Source organism: Myodes glareolus, chromosome 5 (genome assembly GCF_982192425.1).
Source record: "Myodes glareolus chromosome 5, mMyoGla1.1, whole genome shotgun sequence".
Lineage (NCBI taxonomy): Eukaryota > Metazoa > Chordata > Mammalia > Rodentia > Cricetidae > Myodes > Myodes glareolus.
Window position 1 is genome coordinate 108,938,708 of NC_142030.1, and position 25,309 is coordinate 108,964,016.

The 25,309-nt window shown below is 40.2% G+C and overlaps 1 protein-coding gene across 1 annotated transcript in view; it reads left to right on the top strand.

Annotated features, from left to right (window-relative positions):
* The window catches only part of Cntnap5 (contactin associated protein family member 5), a 908,928-nt gene that overhangs the window by 172,568 nt on the left and 711,051 nt on the right, over positions 1-25,309 (top strand). Inside the window, exon 2 of the mRNA XM_087906619.1 lies at positions 21,072-21,176. Within this exon, the coding sequence (XP_087762745.1) occupies positions 21,072-21,176 (105 nt within the window). The remainder of the gene's footprint in view (positions 1-21,071; positions 21,177-25,309) is intronic.

Below are 25,309 nucleotides of genomic sequence, written 5' to 3' on the forward strand. Positions count from 1 at the left end.
TAGCCTATGACCTAGTTATTCCAATTGTTCTTGGACAAGTCTGCCTGGAAACCTCCCACCACGGCGAATCACCAAGACTTGTTTTTATCATTCTACTTTTCCTCTTTCCAACCCTTGACTTAACCACCTGACATAGAGTTGGAGACAATATCTTGTCTTCTTTCCTGGAAGAAGCGCTGGACAGATTTTTGTACTATTGTTCCATCAATGCTTGGGGTGGGGGTGGGACTGAGGGAAGTCTTAGCTGGGTCAGGAAGATAGCTCAGTTCATGAATATGTGAGGACAGAAGTTCAGATGTCTAGACTCTGAAAACCTGAGTCCCTTCCAATCCAGCAATGCAGAGATACAGGTGGAAGGTCCTGGGCTCCACACTGGGCAGCCAGATGAGCAAATGAACAAATGAGCAATCTCTGGGCTCAACTAAGAGCTCCCAACACAATTACTATGATAACAACCAACATCACATCTGAGTCTCCACATGTACATGTACACAAGTGTACACTGACATGTGAACAAACATGTGTGTACACACACACTACACATGCCCAAACAAAAAATCAAACAAGAGAAAAATTCCTTCATTTCAAATCATTTCTTTTGTCATTACCATTCAATTTATAAAATACAAGGTAGGAATTTTTCTTCTTGTTTAGAAAAAGGAAGGAAACCAGCAATAAGTGTGTTTCTATTTGACTTTACTGAGGACTGGGGCATCAACATCTCACATTTTGTGAAGATATCATAGTGGAACATCTTGATTCTCAGCCATTTCCTCCTCCACAAATCTCTGTTCACTGTTTTGAAACACAAAAGTTTTTGTGTTGATAAATGACATGTAATTTTCCCAGGGTTATAATTGCTTTACAGTGTCCTTTTTATTCTTCATGTTATTTAATTGCTAAAGAATTTCTCCAAAATAAAAGATATTTAGTGAACACAATGAAGTGTGTTTCCCTGCAGTTTTTAATCTGTTCATGCATAATTGGAGAGGTCCAGGGGTGGGGAGAGATTCAACAAAGGTTGATTCTACCTGACCATAATTCTGCTAACTTAAACATTATTGATGATTTCAAATTATAAAAGAGAATCCCTGGACCTGTCCATGTGACATTAACATTTATAGCATTTGATTTCCTCATAGTTACAGCCAGCATTTGCTCAAGAATCACAGTTGTTATTTAGGACAAGCAAGGAGAGCATTTTACAAGGAAAAGTAGAGCATGCTGAAGCGTTTTGCCCGGAACAAGCTTTTTATTTTTAGTCTGTCCCCAAAAAATCATTATCTAGAGTCCGGAAATGCCTTAAAAAATCATTACATTTGAGAAACAGCAGGTCATTCCTGCTAGATGTATTCCATCAGATGACTGTGTTCTCCATACCAGAGGGCTTTGTCTGCAAAGGATGGCACAACTGGGTCCAGGTCACCCCAATGACCCTCTGTCATCTAGCATGCCATCCAGCTCCACAATCTGGCCAGGTAAATTTGTGCAGGGTTTTGACTATTTGTTATTTTAGTTTATATAATACTTCCACAAATGAAATCTGTTTATTTCCCCCCTCAGGCTTAGATACACTTTTAAAACTATGCATGCGAAAGGATACAAACACTAACAGGGATGGACTGGGGATTTAGATGTAAGCGCTACCCTGTCTCCTTTTCAGTAATAAAATGACTTTCCAGGGGTTTGGGAAGATGGCTCCGAGAACTGTAAGCATGAGAATATGTTAGAATCCCAAACATCCAGGTAAAAACTAAGACAGGCAGTGTATCCCTGAAACTCTGGGAGATCCCCAGGACCATTGACCTTACCAACCAACAGAGTCACATCGTGAGCTTTGGGGTCATTGAGAGACTCTCTCAGAAAGAGAAGTTGTGATGCAATTTCGGGAAAACAACCTCTGACCTCTACTTGTTCCTGCATGGGTGTACACACACACACACACACACACACACACACACACACACACACACCCCAAGCAAATGTGAATGTGCACACAAATAACAGCATTAGTAAAAAATATTTTTCCAGTTGAGAATAAACACTTAGTTTAAAACCATATATTAAATGGATCCCGCGTGTGAGTGAAGAGTATTCATGTCAGTAGTGACCATTCCTAGCTAATAAATAAAATACAAAATTTCAAGACAACAAGGAACCTGGCAATAAAGCAGAAATGTTAGCACATTGCAACTTTTCGATCCAAATGTCTGCAGAATTTCCATGTCTCTTCCTTATTCAACAGTCTTCACAGCATATTATCAACACAGCACTGTAGTTAATGGTAACTGATCCCTTTCTGTGGACAAGCACTGTTCTCTGCTGGTGACTTCCAGTTATCTTTGCGTGGCCATCCCTTGTGGAGAAGAGTCACCGTCATTTCTGGTCAGAGCAGACCCTGCATTACAGAGAAGACAATGGGTCTGCTTTAATTTCCCAAGACAGTCAGTTGAGCGCCGCCTTCTTAACAAAGGAGTACTACTTACAGTTAAGAAATTTAATTTGCTTTGCATGGCTTAAGATTTCCAGGCTCTATATAATCAGACTCTCATTTCTGATACATTTTATGTATCTTTACCAGCAAAATATGAGTTCTTGCTAGAGTAAGTGCCTTGTACCCCAGGAGATCTCTCATAACTTTGGATCCTCTACTTTCTTGTCTGTCAGACGGTGAATATCATTCCTCAACTTACCTGCCTGGGATACATTTTAGAACAAATAAAGAAGGATTTATAAATCACACATGCTTGAGTATAGTATTGATCTTCTCCATATTCATATTAAGAATTCATTCTCCAATCCTGTGGGGCATGGTAAGCAGGAGTTTTTTTTTTTTTACTGATATTCAATGATGTTTTGCACTTTAGAGTTTAAAGTGTTTGCTTTACAAACACTAGATTCTAAGTTTGATCAACAAAACCCACATAGAAAAATGTCCATGCAATGGCACACACTTGTAATCCTAGCACTGTGCGGGAAACCAAGACAGGAAGGCCCCTGGTGCTCCCTGAGAAGGCAGCCTAATGTAATCAGTATGCAAAACTGACAGCCACCCTCTCTCAGAATACAGTCTGTATGGTGCTGACAACCAACATAGACAGGAACTCATGTGGTATACCAACATACACGTGCTCACACACACAGATCTACACACATGTATACAGTCACAGAGAAAGCTGCTCAGGACCTACATTTTTGGTTCCAATTTAAGACTGCCTTTAACGTATCTAAAATTCTTCTTGTCATTGCTGATAAAATGCCTGGTGACTCTCACTGTGGAAAGAGAGTCAGACATGGTCTCTGCACTCAAAAAGAGATGCCCAGAATGTACTTCATACTGCGGGGTACAGCATACTCAAGAACTGACAGTAGACTGAGAAAGAAGGGAGCCAGGGTATAAGGTGGCCCAGAGTCTGATCACAAAGCAATATTCAGAATCAAAAGAACTAGAATTATATTTTGAAGGTGTGTGGAGTCACAATAACAGGCTTATAGCGTCTTTCATTTCCCTGAGTACAGGGCTCTCAATTCCCTGTCACTGGACAATTATGAATCCAGCACCTGCCCACATCCTGTGACATGCTGCTTGACTATTTACAGAGAGACAGAGAGGTGTAGTTTTCAGTCCCTTACTGTGCTGGCTTAAGTGAAACGTCCCCCATAGCCTCCTCAGTGGTCAGCGCTGATTGCGGAGGTTGAGGAGTATGGTCTTGCTGGAGGAAGTACATCGCTGGGAATAGGCTTTGGGAACGTAAACCTCACGTGCTTCCAGTTCTCACGCTCTCTCTTTTTCCCTTATCTCTGCCCCCCCCATTATGTTTGTCATTTAGATGTGATCACTGAACTTCCTGCTCCCACCATTTCTGACCCTTGAAACCATGACATCCCCCATGATGGACCCATTCATCATTTTGGAACATTAAGCTAATGTAAACTCATCCATAAGTTCCTCTTGGCGATGGTGCTTTACCAGAGCAACATAAATTAGCTAATATAGCTATATGACATTGTTTTAATTTATCTCAGGAGAAGACTGGTAGTCATTTAGATGTGTGATTATTTGTCACCTCTCTCTTGATATAAAGATTTGATAATTTTGAAACTCATCTGTGAGTTTCCTAGGACATAAAAACAGACCAGCAATTTATCTAGAAATCTAGAAACACCCCTTCATTTCCACTTTCCATTCTGTCCTCAGTGTCATGAGATTTGGATACAGTTTTGCTCATTCTTCTCACATCTCCATCCTGAATGCCATTATAATCTTTAGGCTTTGCTGCTTCTTCTGTTTCCTAATAGGAACCTCTAAACATCATACTTTCTACCCTACCACCAGAATCACAGCACAAATATGCATCTTTTTTGATATTGATAGTTACTTTTATTGATAAAGTCTTTTGATACTTCAGATACATTATGGCTATTTCACAAATTGGAGATATTACAGAAAAGTAAAAGACATTTTCTATGGTATCGCTCTCTGAACAGATATTTGTAAAAATTTGATTAGACCTTTTTTATCTCAAAGAATGCATACTTTTGTGTTTTTCTTATTAAAATCAACACATCACAAAGTTTTCAGAGTGTTTGTGAATCTTCCTCAAGACCTAGCAATATTACTTTGGGTATAAATCCAAAGTACGTTTAACTTATTTAAAAAACCAACACCAAATGTTCAACATCTTTAGTCAATAGAGATATGCAAATCAAAACATCTCGAAGATTCCATCTTACATTTGTAGGAATGGCCAAGATCAAAAACACTTCTTACAACTTATGCTTGAGAGGTTGTGAAGTAGAGGGAAGACTCCTGCATTGTAGGTGGGAATGCAAGTTGGTATAGCCCCTTTGGATGTCAGTGTGGTGATTTCTCAGTAAATTAAAAAACAACCGTTCCTCAGGACCCAGTAATACCACTTTTGGATATAAATCCAAAGGATGTTCAATTGTACCACAAGGACATGTGCTCAACTATGCTCATAGCAGCATTGTTTGTCATAGCCAGAACCTGGAAACAACCTAAATGCCACTCGACTGAAGGATAGATAAGGAAAATGTGGTACATTTCCACAATGGAGTACTACACAGGAGAAAAATAACGACATCTTGAATTTTGCAGGCAAATGGATGGAGCTAGAAAACATCATTTTGAGTGGGGTAACCCAAACTCAGAAAGACAATTATCATATGTACTTACTCATAAGTGGTTTTTAAACATAAAGCAAAGAAAAAACAGCCTACGAATCACAATCCCAGAGAACCTAGACAACAATAAGGACACTAAGAGAGACATACAGAAATCTATTTCACATGGGAAGTAGAAAAAAACAAGATTTCTTGAGAAAATTGGGAGAATGGGGACCATGGGTGAGGGTAGAAGAGGGGGCGAGAGGCAGGGAGGGAAGCAGAGAAACATATAAAGCTCAATATAAATCATTAAAAAATACAAAAAACAAATATACATCTTTATATACACATATACACTCCACACACACACACACACACACACACACACAGAGAGAGAGAGAGAGAGAGAGAGAGAGAGAGAGAGACATGCTATACTTATCAAACTGAAATCAAACAAATTTTCTCTTTTTTCTTGTTTCTAGTATTATTTGAAACTTCACACATGGATACAATGTGTCTTGATCAGGTCCACCCCACCTGCCAGCAAGTGTGTTTATTGGTGTAATATTGGTGAGGCTGTGTATGGATGTAACCAGCTGCTCTCTGTATTGATTTTAAAGTCTGCTCCATAGGAGAGAATTCATGCCTGGTCCTGCAACTCAGCTGTGGAAGAATAGCCCCTAGGGGAGAGCATGTTGAAGCTTCTGATAAATGGTCATGTTGTCAAGAGCGAAGTTTTGACAAATCAATATCTCTCTTATCCAGTACAGTGTTTTTCTGCTTTCAAGCTTAGTATCAAAACTCAAACTTGATAGTGGCTACATTTTAAAGTAAATTTTACGTTAGTACTAGAATACATAAAGTCATGACCTTGTGCATGTGCAGGTGTATATGTTTAAAATGCAAAAGATACTTCTGTGAAAAAAATAATATGTCAATCAATAACCTGAACATTTTATATGATTGTCTCTCTGTCACTTCACATGACAATGTATAGTGTCCAATCCCATTATACATTGAGTTTAAATAAGTTCCAGTAGGTTAGATACTAAACTATAGAGCTGGGAAATGAACTTATCCTGAAAAAATACATATATTTGTATTCTAAACAGCTTGTTCTCTTTGTAAATAAATAACAGTATCTGACACAAACACACAAATACATGCATGCATACTCACATACATGCTCATGCACACACATTTATGAGTATATATAAATATATATACATACATATACATGCTCATACACATGTGAACATACACCTCCTCCCCTCCTCCTACTTCCCTTCCCTCCCCTCCCCCCACTCCTCCTCCCCCTCCTTCTCCAGGCCAAAGAGCAGTCAGGGTTCCCTACCCTATGAGAAGTCCAAGGTCCTGCCTGCTCCCCCGAGGTCCAGGAAGGTGAGCATCCAAACAGACAAGGCTCCCACAAAGCCCATCCATGCAGTAGAGTCAAAGCCCAGCGCCATTCTCCTTGGCTTCTCAGTCAGCCTCCACCGTCAGCCACATTCAGAGAGTTCGGTTTGATCACATGCTCCATCAATCCCATTCCAACTGGCTGTACCACCCAATTCTGCATCACCCTTCTCGGTAGGGGTCCCGTGCCTTCCGTACCTTACACGTGTTTGGGCAAAGGCCTGGAGATTGAAATAGAAGACACACACACACACGAGAGACCTGGGTCATTTGACAAGAGATCACCAAATGCCACTTTATTTAGCTGAATGCTAAATAATGAACTCCCTCCCAACCAGAAGGGAAACTGGCACCGTATGGGACCTGGCACCATAGGGATTTCCTTCCCAGGCAGGGGGTGGGGAGCAGCAACAGCAGTGAGTGAGAGAGAGAGAGAGAGAGAGAGAGAGAGAGAGAGAGAGAGAGAGACCTTGGCGCCAGCCACGTAATTCTCCCGGACAGGTGGGAAATTACCATATCAAAGGTGAACTGTGCCCTGTAGCTAAATCACCAGGCTATGGCAGAATGACCATGGGAATTAGCAGGAAGCTTAGCTGGCTAACCAAAACAGTCCTGCAGACGCACCCCAGGGATTAAGGGAAAACCTGGGCCCTACAACTGGCCTTGGTGATCTCCCATTAGATCAGCCCCACCATCTCAGTGGGTGAATGCACCCCTCACGGTCCTGACTTCCTTGCTCATGTTTTCCCTCTTCATGCTCCTCATTTGGGCCTTGGGAATTCAGTTCAGTGCTCCAATGTGGGTCTCTGTCTCTATCTCCATCCATCGTCAGATGAAGGTTCTATGGTGATATGCAAGATATTCATCAGTGTGGCTATAGCAGAAGGCCAGTTCAGGCACCCTTTCCTCTGCTGCTCAAGGAACAAGCTGGGGACATCTCCTTGGACACCTGGGAACCTCTCTAGAGTCAAGCCTCTTGTCAACCCTAAAATGACTCCCTTAATTAAGATATATACTGCCCTGCTTTCACATCCACCCCTCCTTCATCCCAACCATCCCATTCCCTCAAGCTCTCCCCATCCTCCCCTTCTCCCTTCTCTCCCCCCATCTCCCCTTATTCCCACCTCACCCCCACCCCCGTGCTCCCAACCCCTGCCTGGCAATTTTGTGAACTTCCAATATCCAGGAGGATAACTATATGTTTTTCTTTAGGTTCACCTTCTTATTTAGCTTCTCTAGGATCACAAATTATAGGCTCAATGTCCTTTATTTATGGCTAGAATCCACTTATGAGTGAGTACATACCATAATTCCCACTTAGCAGACGGAAGTCCACAGATGAGAGTGTTTCTTCTGGGAACACGTCTGCCTTACACGTGTGAACTGAAGTGGCTTTGTGGATGTGCATGGATTGATTGAGCAGCACTTTTAGATCATGGTTTCCTGAGTAACTAAGATTTTCAGTGTAATTTACAACAGCTCAATGGGAAATCATGATTAGCTATTGGAGGTCTTACCCCATTGTATTATAAAAGAGAGCAGGTTCCCACTGAGAAATGCAGTTCTAGAAGAGAAACCCCCAACTCTGATGAGAGCTGAATGGAAAGAAACACTGTCCTGAAAATGCTCCTCCTCTCTCACCTTTATATTTTGTATATAATGATTTGAACAGTATACTTTTAAAGTAGAAAGCGATAATCTATACTTTAACTTTTTATCTTCTTTGTTTTTCTCATTTACCAATCTTATCATCTTACATTATAGTGTCTATTCATGTATTGAGCATGCTTATAAATGAGAATATCTGAACTTGAACATTCTATGTGTGTGTGTGTGCACATGTATGCTTGCATGCACACACACAGATGTAGACATGGTATAAGATATCGATAGATTGGAACATAAAGCATGGCATGATGTGTGCTTGTAAAGAGGAAATATTTTTAAATATTTATTTTATTTTTACGTAATTAGTGTGTGTGTGTGTATGTGTATGTGTGTGTGTGCGCCCCTGTGTGTGCTCTCATGAGTATGTATGTAAGTGAAGCTCCCCTCATAGACCACAATAATTGGGTCCCCTGTAGCTGGAGCTACTGGCATTTGTTTCCCACCCAGCTTAGATGCAAGAAACTGAACACAGGTCCTCTGGAAAACAAAGAACTCATTTGCAATCATAGTTCCTCCCTGTAGTCACAGAGGAAAAGTAGAACAAATAAAATTCTATTCCTTCAAAGACTGATTTTCTAAACAGTCTTTTTGAAAATTGTATAAAGTCAGGTCTTTGATTCCAACATGAGGACGACTGAGACAGAAGAATCCCTGTAAATTGGGCTAAATGGTAAGACCTTGGCTCAAAAATCAAACAAGCAAACAAAACCTTGCAAAGTAATCTAGCCTCTACTCCTGGCTTCTAATATTCAAAAATCTTTGAATGATTTCTTCTGGAAATTTTATAGTATCTATCCTTATAATAAAAGGAACCCATGACTTCTATCTAACTCAATTATATTCATAACCCCAATCATTTAGTAGCATTATGGTTCAGTTTATACAGCACCACAGCACTGTTTTCATAGGCATGATCCCCAGGCATTTTACCAAGCAGGCCAAAGACTCTTGACCTTTGACTGTTGGATCTCACTCTCACACATTTATCATGGAGAGGTCCATTCATGAGCATGGCCGTTCTGGTTAAGTCCATCATGGAGAGGTTCTCTTATGACTACGGGCAGCCATTGGAGGATGTGATGTGTCCTGTACCTGTGTGACCATTTCTAGAGTTGGGAGAACTTTGTGCTCTGATTTTACAGAATCAATTTCTATTCCTTCAGTTTTTATTTTACCTCCTTTTTATCTTATTTGTCCTTACTGATGACTGAAAGCAATATTTGTGACCTTATTTCTCCTCCCTAATAGCCTCCTTTCTGCTTTATCATGCCTATTTGTGATCTTTTCTACTATTTTATAATTCATTGAGGGTTTTCTTCCACTTTAAACATACATGTTTGTTTGTTTTTAGGTTCTTTCTCTTCTATGTTGTTGACTTTCGTATATATGTTGTGGGTTGATTTCTTTTCTTGATTCATTTGTATGTTTTCTCTTTTAAGTCACTGGTACTTTGGAAAATGGGATTTTAAATTCACTGCCCATTCAGTATCTGTGAATTGTAATGGAGGAAGCATGGTATCTTGAGGGTTTAATTCTGCCTTGCTTTGTCATATTATATGTGATGCTATGTTGATTCCTGGTTTTGTACAGATAGCACTTCTTGTTTAATTTGAGGATTTTCTTAGTGATCAACTTTTTCTTAGATATTCTGTACCCAGTGCTACTCAGAATAGAAAGCACAAACTATCAGCAATACCACCAAATGAAACATGCTCTAGAACTACAAAAAAAAAACCTACTAAAACTCAGAAAATCTACCAACAGGTACAGTAGAACAGAAAATGACAAAACTTGTTTCAATTGTATATTGTGAAATTAAAATGTTGTATTGGACTTAAACATGAAAATAGTAAATGAGCTGGGCGGTAGTGGCACACACATTTAATCCCAACACTTGAGAGGCAGAGGCAGGTGGATCTCTGTGAGTTCCAGGCCAACCTTATCTACAAAACAGAGTTCCAGGGCAGCCAGATCTGTTACACAGAGAAACTCTGCCTCAAAAAAAAAAAGAAAGAAAGAAAGAAAGAAAGAAAGAGAGAAAAATAAAGAAAGAGAAAAAGAGAAAAACAACAAAAAGCAAGAAAAAACAAAAAAGAAAATATTAAATAAATGAAATAAAGAAAGAAGCACAAAAAAGGAAAAACAAAGGAATGAATAACAGAATTAAGTAAATGAAAAAAAAACATAACAAGTGTTGAGAATTTTGTGGAGCAGAAAGGAAGAAGAGAGAAACAGAAGTAAACTGATTGCCAGATAAAGAAACTAAGTAAACAGAACCACACAAAATGAGAACTGTAATGTCTTGTAAAGCTTTTTAAAAATTCAAATTAAAATGCAATAAAATTATAAACTTAAAAATGGAGAAATACAAAGGACAAGACAAAAAGATGGAAAAAAAGGAATGTTGATGTAGCTTCTTTCTGGCTCCTTTAAAGTTGAGTGTGGAGGAGGCAAGGAGAGCCCAGGGAATGTACGCCCTGCTTTCTGCTGCATTTAGCCTAAGCCTGAATAGGATGAGTGTCAGGTATCCAACAGCACTGTCATCTGTTAATACCTTCTCTTTTTAGTGTGCCATGACCCTCGGCTGCCCTCACTTAGCTTTGCAATTGCTGAACTGAGAAGATTCTATCAGTTTTTCATGGTTCTTCAATTATGCGTCCTAGAACAGCTAATGTTCAAGCTAAAGGTGTCTCCTATGAATACTGGACTGGGAGAAGCAACCAGGAGTGAGATACACACAACTGGATCAGTCATTATGGTGGGATGAAGGTATAGGAGTTAAATACGCAGCTAGTGCTTTAGAGTTTTCTGCCCTACTAGCAATAAGCCTTGTGACAGATAGAGACCTCCAAAATTTTTACCACAAGGCTTATTGCCATAGTTATCTAAGCTCTACATAGATAATTGTGTCAGCCTCTACGAACTGAGGGTAGGGTTACCAACCATCATACCCCTTGCTACCCAAGTTAAATCCCATGCACGCTTAACAAGTTTATAGTACGCTTGTTGCCAGGTTTTAATTAACATGATGATTTTTGCTGATTACATCTGTTCTCTGACACACATGCGTGCACACATGCACACACGCACACACACACACACACACACACACACACACACACACACTGCATTCTGTTTACTCCCATCTCCACTTCTATTGTTGCCCTTCTCAAGGTCCTTTTCTCACATCCGTGTCTTTTTGCTTTGTAACACTCTGATATTAATCAGGACTGCCTTTGTGACCATGTGTTTGAAACTCTCCAATGAATCCTAGTGGGGGTCACAGTTAGCTTACATAGTGAAGACAATGACAATCACTTCCTTCATGTGCATCAGTAGTATTTGAAAACTTTGTCATGTGAAATATCCTTATTTCTGCTTCCATAATTAACTACTTCCCATCATGATTTTCTCTTCTGGGGACATGGAATGTTGATGGTTGTACCTTGTTATTAAGCCCCAGTATAGGCCATTCCATTTTTTAAATTTAATATGGTATAATGATTAATTGACATAAAAAGTGACAGGATTTTTTAAGGTATTTTACCAACTTAATTTTGATTGATAATCCTCCTGATGTCCCCTCCTCTCCTCTATCTCCATGACTCCCATCTCTTTATACTCTCGAACCCCCAGTATTTCTCCTTTGACTTTCATATAATATGTGTTATATTACTATCACCACCTCCCATCCAGAACAGGTTAGTCTTAACAAATAGAATCTTTTCCAGATAGTGCCTGACCTCTCTTTGGGAAAGCAGGAGAGATAGGATGAACCCTGCTCCACTGTTAACCCATTCTGGGGCAGGAGTGGGAGCTTGCCCTTCTATTTACAGCAGGGCCCACTGACTTACCTTTTGTATGAGACCTCTGTCTCCCTAGTCTCTGCTCTACCCTTGCTGGAGAGCAGCATGCTCCCTGTGCTGAGCGGCCATTTGCTGGGTCACACTGATCTGCACACTTCTCAGAATGGGATCTGTCTCATCCCTGTGGTTTCTAATGCTATTGCATTCATTCTTTTAGAACAGAGTTTGTACTTTGCATCTTGCTTCTTTTCATTCACTGGGTCACACTTCAGTCTCTAGCATTCCACCTCAGAAAACATCCTGAAGGAAGTATGTAAGAAACTTTTGTTGAATTTAATCACGCCATTGATAAGTTAGTTTTATGGACAGAAATGGAAAGCAATAAAGTACAGCTGTTTGAAGGGAGCAAAATGTTTCTTACCTTGGGATGAAAACAAAAGTCAAATCCAACAAAAGGACTCAGGACATGACATGACTGTCGTATACGTCATCTCCCTGCAGCTGTGCCTCTCTGTACAAGACCTGTGCAAGACCAAACCAGTCAAAATTCCAGCAAAGGTTTGGAACGGTCCCAAGTCTCCATCCCTATTGGAGGAGCTACTGTCTGTTGCTGGTTTCTAAGGGTGGGAACATCGCTCTCATTTGGGGAAAAAGCTCCTGGTATGTTACTTTTGCCCCAGTGGATGACACCAAACCCATGTACATGGGGGCATAGTAATTAGACTGGGGTTTATAAACAATAAAACCAAAGAGAAAATAAGAATGAAACTGGGAGGGTGATTGTGTAGAGTTCAAGGGAGTAGAGGCAGGAACTGGTGCATGAATATAATAATATTCATTGCTCAATTGCATAGAACATTCAAAGAATAAAAAATTAAATGAGATCCAACAGCAATATGAAAGTATAGCTGGACTGAGATTATACTCTGATATGAAAACAGTTTATGCCTAGGATTGTTCTATACCAACCTAAAATCTGAGAAAGACAGAGCTACATTTACTCAAGGTCCACCAGGCTCAGTAACCACCTTAGAGTTGAGGAGTCAGTTCAAATACAAACAATGAACAGAGACACACATTGACCTACATTGAAAGTTCACACACACACACACACAGAAAAGGCCACCCTGTATATGCATGGTTGTCATTGCCAATTCCTCACCCTCATAATAGTCTTCTCTGTGCTGTTCCTACCTTTATTCTCAACATCTCAGAACTCTACTCTTGACGCCCCAGAAGGCTCCTCCTTGTTGGTCCCTCACCAGACAGAAAACTGACCCAGCTGCCTGGGAACTGCTCTGTTGCTGGCCCTAGAGAGCTGCAGCACTGCCCACCCCAGAAAGAGATGCAGCACTGTCCACCCCAGACAGAGAGCTGTGAGGTTCTGTGTTCATCTCTAGCATTTTTGAGGGATTCCTCATACCTAACTTTCTCTCTTTCCAAAGCCTAACGGAATGAAAGACAGGAGTAATTCACTTTTTTACAGCCAAAGAACCTACAACAGAGAAATAGAAAGTGATTAAATATTTACAGTTCTCAAGAAGAGGGCGTAGGACTCTGGATCTCAGGCCACGTCGTTTCAGTTTTACGTGCAATAATTCCTAAGCACAAATTTTCAAACGTTTTTTTAATACAGTGACTGGAGTTGGTGGTAGGAATTGAATTCTCAGGGGTGTTATGGCTGCTAACCAACTGATCTACCTCTGGGACACACCCCAGCACTTTTTGTTAAAATGGAAGATCTGCTGGTTGACCTCAGGTCTCGGTCTGAGTCCAACATCTTCCTGTAGCCAGCAGTCTGGCTCTGACTGTCCAGAACATGATGCAAAAGCAGTTGTTTGTAGTAACGTGGAGAAGGAGGACAGGGCACAGAAGGTGGGGTTCTCCATGCTGCTCTGTAGAGCGCTGCTGTCAACGGTCTGCTCGTAATGAAGTCATCTGTCATTGGGTTTATGGTAGAGAAAGGAGACAGGGTCAGATTTTAGGAGTAAAGCCATGTACTTATTATCGTTGTTTGCTAAGTGAAATTGCAGGTAACAATGGGAAAAGTAAGGGAAGGAAGAATCCTAAGTTATGGCCTCTAAGTACCCGTAAAGACATACCACAGAGTTCATACTTTTAAACAAAGTAGGTCATTACATGTTTAATGTTAAGAGGGATTTTATCTTGCCGATAAATGCAAGTGAATCTCTTTAGCTCCAAATCCCCATATGCAGACAATTTACTGTAGTAATCAAGATGATACACACAATTTCACTTCAGTACCATCTGTAACTCTATTGGTATTTTAATAATAATGAATAAAAATATATGCTGGCAACAAAAAAAATGTTACTTAAAGCAGCAGGATCTTAAACATTGAGCAGTAACTTCCAAGACGCTGTGTTAATGTGGGATTTACTCCACCTTCCCTGTGTGCTGCTCTGGGCTTTGGACGAACATCCCTGGGATGTGGTGCTCATGTGTCTGAAGAAGCAGTCACCCCCTCCCTGCAGCGTTAGTGTCAACCTCCTTGGGCTTTCATGCAGATACCCAGAAACAAACACATGAATTTCTTCTGATTTTCTCTTCTTACCTATACATCTGTCCTTTGTCCTCCCTCCCCTGGGAGGAGGAAGGGTCAGAAAATGAAGGGAGGAATCAGGGTCCAATGAAGATGTAAAATATTGTGAAAAACTGCAAACTGCATTTCTCAAGGGTTTCCACAGGCAAGAAACAACTTCCATTTAGCAATAAGATATGTTAATAAATGCTACGTCTTGTCGTAGTTATGTTATTCATCATTGTGACAAAATACATTGTATCCCCTGTCGGGAGACTCTGTCTGAACCTGAAGGCAGATGAGCTGCAACACCTCAAGATGTCCCCAAAGGGGTGAATCTATTCCAAGGAAACTCCACCAGATGCAGGCTCCACAGCCTTCCACACACCACCACCACCACCGCCACCATCAAGTTCAAGCACGTGATCTTTTGGAGATAGTAATCATTCAAAACACAAGGCACATTAAATAAACTGTTACGAATAATATAAATAATTGTAGCCTGCGTCATCCAGAAGTGGAATCTACCAGAGGTCACCAGTGCACAGTGTCTTGGTCCAAGTCGGTCCAGTAATAGTCCTAGATGGATTTTGTTATCTCTTTTGGCTCATATCTCCTCATTTATATAAAAAAATTTCAGATGTTTGTCTGGTTTCATAGACCAAATAATCTTTTTTCCCAAAACAGGGTTTCTTTGTAGCTTCGGAGCCTGTCCTGGAACTAGCTCTTGTAAACCATGCTGGCCTCAGACTCACAGAGATTCTCCTGCCCCTGTCTCCCAAGTGCTGGGATTAAAGGCATGTGCCACTGCCATCCGGACACAGAATAATCTTTGAATATTAGAGTATGTTATTTGTAGATGGATCAAAAGTTGATCCAACCGTTTCTGAGTTATAAAAACAGATGAGCTTTTGGTCCCATCAGGAATGCTTGGGTTTTATTTATGTAGCTACAGAGTATAGTTAGCATTTCTTTTTTAAGTTATAAAAGAAAACAACAGAATCTGGAGAGGTGGCTCAGCAGTAAAGAGTGTTTACTGCTCTTGCAAAGGACCTGCGTTCAGTTCCCAGCACTCAAGTCAGACAACTCACAACAGCCTGCATCCATCATATCAGGGACCTACTCTGGCCTCCACAGAACCCACTTACATGTGCTCATGACTCCCCTGCACACACATGTACCTCAATAAAAATACAATCAAGTTTAAAAACAAAGAGAAAAGATGATCAATTGCTGAAATGAAGGTCATTGGCTAAACAAAAATAATGATACCAACTTTAATTAGGGCTTAAAGTGTTATTGAATTTGCAATTTTGAAGTAATGTCACAGGAAGGGGACTTTATTCTGGAAACAGTGCACTGTGTGTTTAGTGATATCTGTTTTACAATCTCTAAGGAAGCTGTGGTCTATCTCAGAATAATGCATTGGAAGTGGGTAGAAGTAACCTGATGTTTACTCCCTGTGCTGCTCAGTGCACACTGGAGGAACTGAATGCAGAATGCACATATATTGAAGCAGGATTTATTAGATTGATTCACATGCCAATCTAGATAACTGCCAATGGCTCTTTTCACACTGGAGAAGCTGAGTACTGGTTGCTGCTCGGAGTAGAGGTTGAAGGCTTTGGCACCCCCATCTGGTAAAGGAAGCTGTAGGCTTCCATTTCCCTGATCTGATGCTGACAACCTGAAGGATTCCTGGAGAACTGATGGTCTTTGACCAAAGAAACTGAGTTGCGATGTCAGAGAAGGATGGCGCCAATCGGCAGCAGCAGCAGAGTAGACGTCTTGACACGGGTAGATGAACCCGTGGGTAAGATAGTAAGAACAGTTAGAAGAATAAGCAAAAGCCTTTCCTTTGTGCTTTCTTCTAGGTTCTTCCAGAAGGCTCTGCCCACATTCCCAGTGATCTTTCCCACTTCAACTAACCCAATCAAGAAAATTCCTGATACTTGTTCCAAGAGAGTCCACTCATAGCTGATTCTAAATTCAGCCAAGTTGACAACTGAGATTAATCAGCATAGCTCCTCAAGAATTTTTTTCAAAACTAAAAACACTTTCTTCCACACAAGAAAGCCTGCTACCCTTGTTGTTTTGAGGCAAAAGAATTGCAAGTGAAGACACACGATGGCCTACATAAACAGAAAGTCCCTCCAGACAAGGTTTCTTCACTCTTTTACTTTCTATAAACACACACACAAATTCACACACAAACACACACACACACACACACACACACACACACACACACACCCCACAGACCCACAACTTGTGAGAACACTGTAGGAGATTGAGGAAGTAGAGAAGCCTAAATTTGAAAGACAATGTGGTAGGAAGCCTGTAGGAGTGATGGAGCAGATGGCATCTTTGTTTCTTCTTTCCCATGCATGTGTTGGGTGTGAAGTCAAACCAGCCTCTACCGGGATGCCCAGCTGTGTGTTGAACACACCCTGCGATCTCTTTCACATGGAGCTCCACCCTCTTCTCTTCCACCTTTCTCCTATGTCCTTGGCTCATGGTGAGACCTTGGCATAGAATAACCATTTGCAGCACCAGTTCTTTGAAGGGGTTCAGAGCACAGCAGCAAGATCCTAGGAATCTTAGTCTCCATCCTCCTGGATGGCAGTGAGTATCCCAGAAGCTCCTGCTGCTTCCAGCTCTCATGTGGGATTCATTCTAAGGCTTGCCTTCCTCCTGGTTTACCATCAAAGAGTTAGGGGTGAATATCATACAGATGTCTACCTGCTCGGCAGATGTGAGAACACAACTTGGTCGACTTACCTAGACTGTATTCAGACACTGTGGTAGGAGACAAAACACATCAATTAATTGGAACCTCCAAGTTTTAAATGCCAAGTCTGTTCTCGGCTAGGGTTATGAGGTTGTAGACGGAGACTTCCCATTTATTTCTTGGTCACCCAGTTATGAATAATAACACAGAAATTATATCAATAACAATGAATAATAAATTATATCAATATAAAAACAGTTATAAAATAATAACTGTTTGGCCAATAGCTTAGGCATATTTTTATCTAACTCTTACATCTTAAATTAATACTTCTTTTAAATCTGTGTGTTGCCCTGAGGTTGTGGCTTGCTTCTAAGGTTTTGATTGGTGGCTGGCGTCTGTCTCCTTCAGCAGCTACATGGCATCTCCCTGACTCTACCTACTTTCTCTATATATCTCTTCCAGCTTAGCTATATTCTGCCTTGCTATAGGCTGAAGCAGGTTCTTCATTAACCAATGATAATAATACATATTCATAGCATACAGAGGGGAATCCTACATCATTAGGTAATCATGGAGACTCTACAGGGAATCCCCTCATTATGTTAGGTGGAAGTCAGGATGCTCTCTCTTCCTTTCTGATTTGGAATTTATCTATTTTTATCATTGTGTTGAGATGGGATATCTCAGTTCAGATGGGTTCTTTAGATCCCATTCTTTAGGTATACCAGTTCTACGAGGACAAGACACTTAAAATTCTCCTCTGAATCTGTGCCTTGGCTGATGTCATTGTTCATGGTCCTAGTTGCTAATGCTCAACTTGGAAACTTTGTCCTCAGAAAGGACAGAGGTGGGAACAGTCAGTAGAAAGCATGGCTATTATTGCTATGAGGGCAAAGGGTTTCTAAAGTTTAGCTCTCCTAAAGCTGTTGTTGAGGGAGTACAGAAGTCTGGACAAGTATGAAGGATTTTGAGTTGTGCTAAACCTTAGTGAACGTGCTCTAAGCTGCCCCCCAGCTCAGTCCATCTGTTTAACACTTATGTTTGTGAATGGTGTGTGAGCAACCTGCAGGGTATGACTCCATTTTGCTCAAATTGTTTCCTAGTGCCCGTGTGAGGACAGGCATGAATAGAATCTTAAAATACATAGGATGACTTAAATTAAAATGATTAGGTCACAACTCTGTTTCCACATTTGTAGGTATTTTAACAATTCACATGTGTACACAGGGCAACTGTGCAAAAGAGAGAAATGAAGCTCCAGGGATGTTCTCTAAGTGATGTGTGGCTTGAACTAAACTTAGATTTTTAAAAAGAGTATAGTCAACTCCCTTAGAATGCAAAATGTGAATCTGTAGAAAAATAAAGGGTTCATTCTACTGTAAAATCTGATAAGGAAGGTTTATGGAAGGACCAGAACTGAGACCATACAGTGTTTATAGAGGACATTCATGACACATGGAAAAGTTATCAGAGCGCAATAAGGACAACTGCACTATGTGAGCTTGCCTGTGTCTGAGTCTGTGCATGTGTATGTGTGCATGTGTGTCCATGTCTTAGTATGCAGGTGCATGTGTGTGCAGGCACATATGTGTTCTGATACATGAATTGTGTCTGTAGAAGCCAGAGATGAACCAAGTATCATTCCAAGTGATACCGTGAACCTTCTCTTTTAAGACAGGGTCTCTCACTGGAGTGGAGCTCACAAAATAGGTTGTTCTAGCTGTCAAGCATTCCCCAAAGATTCACTTGCCTCTTCCTCCCCAGTGCTGATGTTAAAAGAAGGTAGTTCGGCACGCAGGTTTTCACATGGGTGGTTGACTTAAGTCCTTAAGGTTGCATAGCAAACACTTAACAAATTGAGCTATGCTTCCAATTGTATCTGTTGTTCTTATATCTCTTCATGACAAAAGGGTCCTAAACAAATGTAATTTCTGCCTTGTATTTGTGTGTGTGTGCACGTACCTGTGTAAAACATGTAAGAGAGATCGAGTAGGTGCTTTGTGGCGTTAATGCACTTCTAGCCTGCATTAGAGTAAAGCAGCCACATACCCCATGTTCTCCTCCTTTATACCCCTAGCCACAGAGCCACCAAGCTGCATTGTTGTTTCTGATGTTTTCCTCTTCAGTTAAGATATGCCTCTGCTCCATTCTTGTCAAACAATGTTGAAGCATTTGCATTTGGAGAAACCTGAAACACAGTTTACCAGGTGATTTTCAAACACACTTAACAAACAAGAATTTAATCCTCACGTTTCTAATTATTTTTTTCCTGCAATTATCTGAAACACAGCTTTGTAAGAATTGGCTGGATAAACAAGCATGATCCTGTGTAAATGTTCTTTTAAAATGTCAGATCAGTTCCTCCCAAGAGCCTGCACACTAGGAAATTTACCCTGAGTGGCACATTTCAAATCTGTTTTGAATAAGGACTGTCTAGATTTTGTGAAGTCATTTTTCAATGTCCCAGAGAATCAATTGTGTTCAAAATGGAAAAATGGGAAAAGAATGTGGGCTTTGTGAGGTTAGCTAATTGGCTGATTGATTGGTCCTTTCTTTTGTCCCTGCCAGTATCATTCACCATCCCACTTTTTCTATACACATTTACTTAGGTTCTATTATGCAGTAGACTCCTTACTAAGGACCTATGAAAACATGGACCATCTAGTGGAAGATTCAGAAAAATGCATTACACCAATGACCAAATTCCCTAACCTGTCTTGTGCTACTGTAACAGAATACCCAAGACAGGATCACTTATAAATGAACAGTTTATCATTTATAAGTGATCCTGTCTTGGGAAGAAATTTGGTAAATCTGATATGAATGAGACAGTATGTAGCAAGGCCAAATCGCTGAGTCAGTAAGTGACAGAAGGAAAGAGGCTGAGAAAGTACAGTTTTGAAACACTAAATTCACAAGGAGGGTGGAGCCCTTATGGCTTAATCACCACTTAAAGATCCTGCCTCTTAGTTTGGTTGCATGGTAATTAAATCTCAATGCTAGTTTTGGTGAGCACAAATATCCACATCAATTATGCATGCAGTGTGTGTTGTGTGAAGACCAAGTCCCTCCATGTGAAATCCAGTGACTATGGATTAGTGTGAATTTGAAAAGACATAACCATGTTGTCAAGACATGTCATGTGGTCTCATTGACCCAATGGACCCATGTTTGTTTAGCAGCCTTAGATAGTATCTCAGGAGGGAAAACTAGAAAGTTAGCTGTTGAAGTTACTATCCAGTTCCAGATTGTGTAACATCTGTTACTACTCTTTTACTTCTTGTAACACAAGTGAGCTATTAGGTGAGTAGCACATTTCTCACCAACTCACCTATAAGCTGTAGCAAGAAATTCAAAACTATTCTATTGGTATGGACACATTAATTGCAAGGGTCCTTGGAGGCCAAGATGGGAGAATAGACAACACCCTCCGGTGAGAGTCTCCCTTATGGACTAAACACACATATGTTGTGAAAGGCTTTGCACAAATGCTCAGCTGAAGTCATGTGTAGGGAGCTGGGCTTTTGACTCAAAGAAATCTTCCTTAGTGTTTTAGGTATTCTACTCTCTAGAGTTGTGAACTTGAATCCCTCCAGCCTTCATTTCCTCCATCCGTGCAAGGGAGTCATACCATAGTTGAGTACTATGAGAAACAACCACAATAACACACAGTGCAGAATATCCCCCAACCCTTTCCAACACAGATGGCTAGTAAATGAGAAGTCCAATTTTTCTTTATAATAGAATCTGATCTCTTCTTCTCTCCCTATCTTTTCAGACAACTGTGATGACCCATTGGGCTCCTTCCTCCCTCCAATGGCTTTCTCCAGCTCCTCAGATCTCACTGGAAGTTCCAGCCCAGCACAATTGAACTGGAGAATGGGTAAGTATGGTGACTATGACCTAAATCCACGTGTTACATGAGGACATAGTGAGTGATAAGGAGAAAGGAGATACTGTGTCTGTCTATTCGGGGGTCACATCCAAAGTCACTGTCCAGAAGGAAATTTGTGAGGTTAAATCTATAACAAAAATACTTCCCATCATGTAATAGACAGTCAATGTACACTGAATCATGGTCCTCCAACCCAAAGATCCACCAAGGAATTCTTTGGATTTTTTGTTTTTCTGCAGGTGATAACCCTGGAACCCATGACTTCAGGCATGTCAGGAAAGTACTCTCTCATGGAAGCGCATAACAGTCTTGTGAAATTTTTTTGTAGATTTTTTTTATGTGTACACGCACATGTATGTATAGATAACATATGAGTATATATGCAGCCACACATATGTTCAGCATATCCTAGGGGAGGGACAGAAGACAACCTTAAGAAATCTGTGAGGTTAAATCTATAACAAAAATGTTTCCCATCATATAATAGAGTTAATGCACACTGAATCACATTTCTCCAATCCAAAAATCCACCAAGGAAGTCTCTGGGTTTTGTTTTGTTTTTCTGGAGGTGCTAATCCTGGAACCCATGTCAGGAAACTGTTCTCTCATGGAAGCACATAGCCATGCCATCCTGTGGAATTCTTTTTGTAGATTTTGATGTGTGCATGCATGTGTACGTACAGACAACATATGAGTATATATGCAGTCACACATGTATTTAGTATGTGTTGGGGGAGAAACATAAGACATCCTTGAGTGAAGTTTCTTACTTGTCATCTACTATTTTATAAGACTGAAGCTTGAAGTTTAGGCTGCCTGGCTTTCTGCTTCTGCCTGATTACAAACTTGCACCACCATGCCTATTATTTTTAAAATGGATCTGTGGAATTGAACTTAGGTCCTCATGCTTGTATGTAAGCACTTTATTCACTCAGCCATCCACGACTTTGTGGATTCTTTTTTTGGTCACCATAAGAAGTATTGGAGAAGATTACATTTTTAAAAGTATTTGTTTTATTATGTATACTTCATATGTCAGTATAAATGGCTACAAAAACATGCTCATGATATGTTAATTGAAAATTTTTAAAAATATTTCAATATATTCATTTCTACCGTGAGATTAATAGTACTGTTTTAAAGTATATATTAAATGTGCTTAATTAAAGGTAAGAAAATAAATAATTTGCAACATTGCCATATAGAGGGTACTGTGGGTTATTACTTGGTCTGGCAAAAATAAAGCAGTTACCCTTAACTTATATCTAATGCAAGTTGAACTTAATCAATACGATGTTAGATGTTTAACTATATTTTAATCACATTTTGATATTGATTTTGTGGTATATCGAAATGGATATAGAGAACTAGGTAATTTTTTTAAAGACCTTAGCTTATAAAATTCTAAAATCTGATTAGTATTATAAAATTGTTCTTGGTTTAAAAATAGTTGAATGCAAGGACTGATGGGTGATGGGAGATGGTTCAGTGGGTAAAGCACTTACCTCCCAAGGATTAGAACAAAAGCTCAGATCTCCAGAACCCATGTAAATGTCAGGAGGGTGTGGCAGTGACCTGTAGTTGTAGCATTCACAAGTTAAAGACAGGCCATGCCTAGAGCAAAGCTGGCTAGCAAGACTAGTTAAATTGTAAGTTCCTGGTTGGCAAGAGAGCTTGCTCCAGCACGTGAGATAGAGAGTAGCGAGGAGGACCTGCTACAGTTCCTTTTCTATTCCTCTGATAAAGCAGTTGGACCAAAAGCAAGCTTAGAGAAGAAGAGGTTATACAAGCTTCCAGGTCATAGTTCATCACTGAAGGAAGCTGGGCAGGAATTAAAGCAGGAATCTGAAGGCAGCCCTTTATTACTTCTGACCGAAGATTTCACTCACCCACAAAAAGTATAGCAGAAACTTCGGAGGGACAGAATGATGCTTGAGGATTAACTTGCAAGTTCATGCCTAGAAAGCTTTTACTACAACCTAGGACTACAGGTCTAGTAGATGATGCTGTCCACAGTGTATATCTAAAAACAATCAAGATGGTCCCCTGAGACATGCCAGAGAGAGAGAAAGAGAGAGAGACAGAGATGGGGGAGAGAGAAAAAGAGAGAGAGAGAGAGAGAGAGAGAGAACTAGAGAGAGAGAACTAGAGAGAGAACTAGAGAGAGAACTAGAGAGAGAGAATTGGTGTGTGGGTTCCAGGGCCAGTGTGATCCTTCTTCCCCTATGTGATATTCCTTTGCTCCCTCATGTTCTCAGGCATGATACAGTCAATCACTCAAGAATCATTTCTTAGGTGACTCAAGACTATGTCAATATCAAGTGGATGGTTAAAATTATCTAGGGCATCACTGAAGTCTACTTTGGGCCTTCTTACACATAAACAAGTACATGTACACCAACATATATTCAAATACACACTCACCATGTACACAAATGTATATATAAATTTTGTATGTAAGTGCAGCTTATCCATTGCCCTTTTCTCATTCACTCCAACTCCTTAACTCTCTGTATATTACGCTGACTATCTTACATGTTTCTATTTTGAAGTTCCTTACATTCTGGAATACATTTTAGTTGGTTATCTAATTATTGATATTTTAATCCTTGATGGATTTAATTTGTTAACACTCTATGATTTTGAATCTCCATCAGTTCTGATTTACAGGTCTGTTTATACAGTGGAAGTTTATTTCATGCTATGTGTTACAAGCATGCAGTTATAATTATTATCAATAATCAAAAAGTCAGAGTCATAAATGATTTGAAAAAGCGATCTAAGAATACAGAGGCCTTTTACTATTCATTGGGTGGAAACAATAGAAAATTTGCCTATATACTGAATATGAATGATTTTCTTGTCATTTTTCCCCTAAACAAAACTGTATAGCAGCTATTTATTTGCATTGACACTCTATTAGATGTTGCAGAGAATCACTATTTAGTCATTTCATACCAAAGACTTAAACATCTTTGGGTGTTATGCAGAAGATTCTGAAACCCTTGTGGATAGCAGAGCACTGTACTAATCTAAAAGAAAAATAAAACATTCCATCATTTATTGTTTGTTCTAATACTGGTTTTGATTAATCTTATAAGTAGCAAATTTTATTAATTATTTTATGTACATTATCGTATTAGCCCATAGCAAAACTATCATGTGGTATTAATCATAACCTTTTCCCACCAAATAGAGATGCTGAACTTCAGGTAAATGGCATAGTTTGCCTGATATCACATAGCAGGGAAAGGAATAAAACACTTGATTTCCAACCAAACTCAAATGATTTCAGAATTCATGTTCACTGCTGCTGTAATAATAGCTTGATTCTTTAGCAAAGCTGGGAGAGGGATGGGCCAGGAAAAAGAATGGCTTGGAACCTAACCAGTCAGCCCTCACATGCCAGCTATAACACTGTGGGGTTCTACAAGTGGGGTATCAGCAAGCCACTTGTGAAGATTACATTTATATCTTTGACATCTCTGAATAATGCCTTGCAGTATTACCTGGAGAACCAGGTTACAGACCCATGTTGAGAAAAGCTTTGCCACTGTAGAACAGAAATCTGGGAGTCAAACAAGGAGACCCCGTATTCGTTTCAGGAAGAAACACAGGTTGAGACATTTTAATAGAGTCTCTAGAAGTGTTTAAAAGACAATTAGCCTCATCTTTACTCAAATTGTGTGGTGCCAGGTCAACACTGTCTAGGAACACTTTATCCACTTCTGGAAAAGAATAGGTCCATTGTAGGTCAATTACCTCTCTATAAAACAAATATTGACTAGAGACAATGTCTCTGTAATGATTAATTACACCTGTCCTTTTCTGGCTGGATGGGGATCATGGGCACCTCTACCTCAGACCAGTATGTGTGAGAGGAGACTGAAGTCTTGTCTCCTTTGTTGGACTCTAAACTGAGGAGGCTAAGCAGAAGTTTCAGTCATGAAGCTGGAATGGAGAGAATAGGACTTCCCCTTTAGCCCAGTAAGCAATGGGCTGGCACCACTCTCCATTCACAGGGCCACATCTTCCCTTAGGATTGGGCAAAGCCGGGCTCAAGGAATTTGGCACCCTGGCTCTCATCTGTCTGAACCACCTGGGCACCTGTACCAGTGACA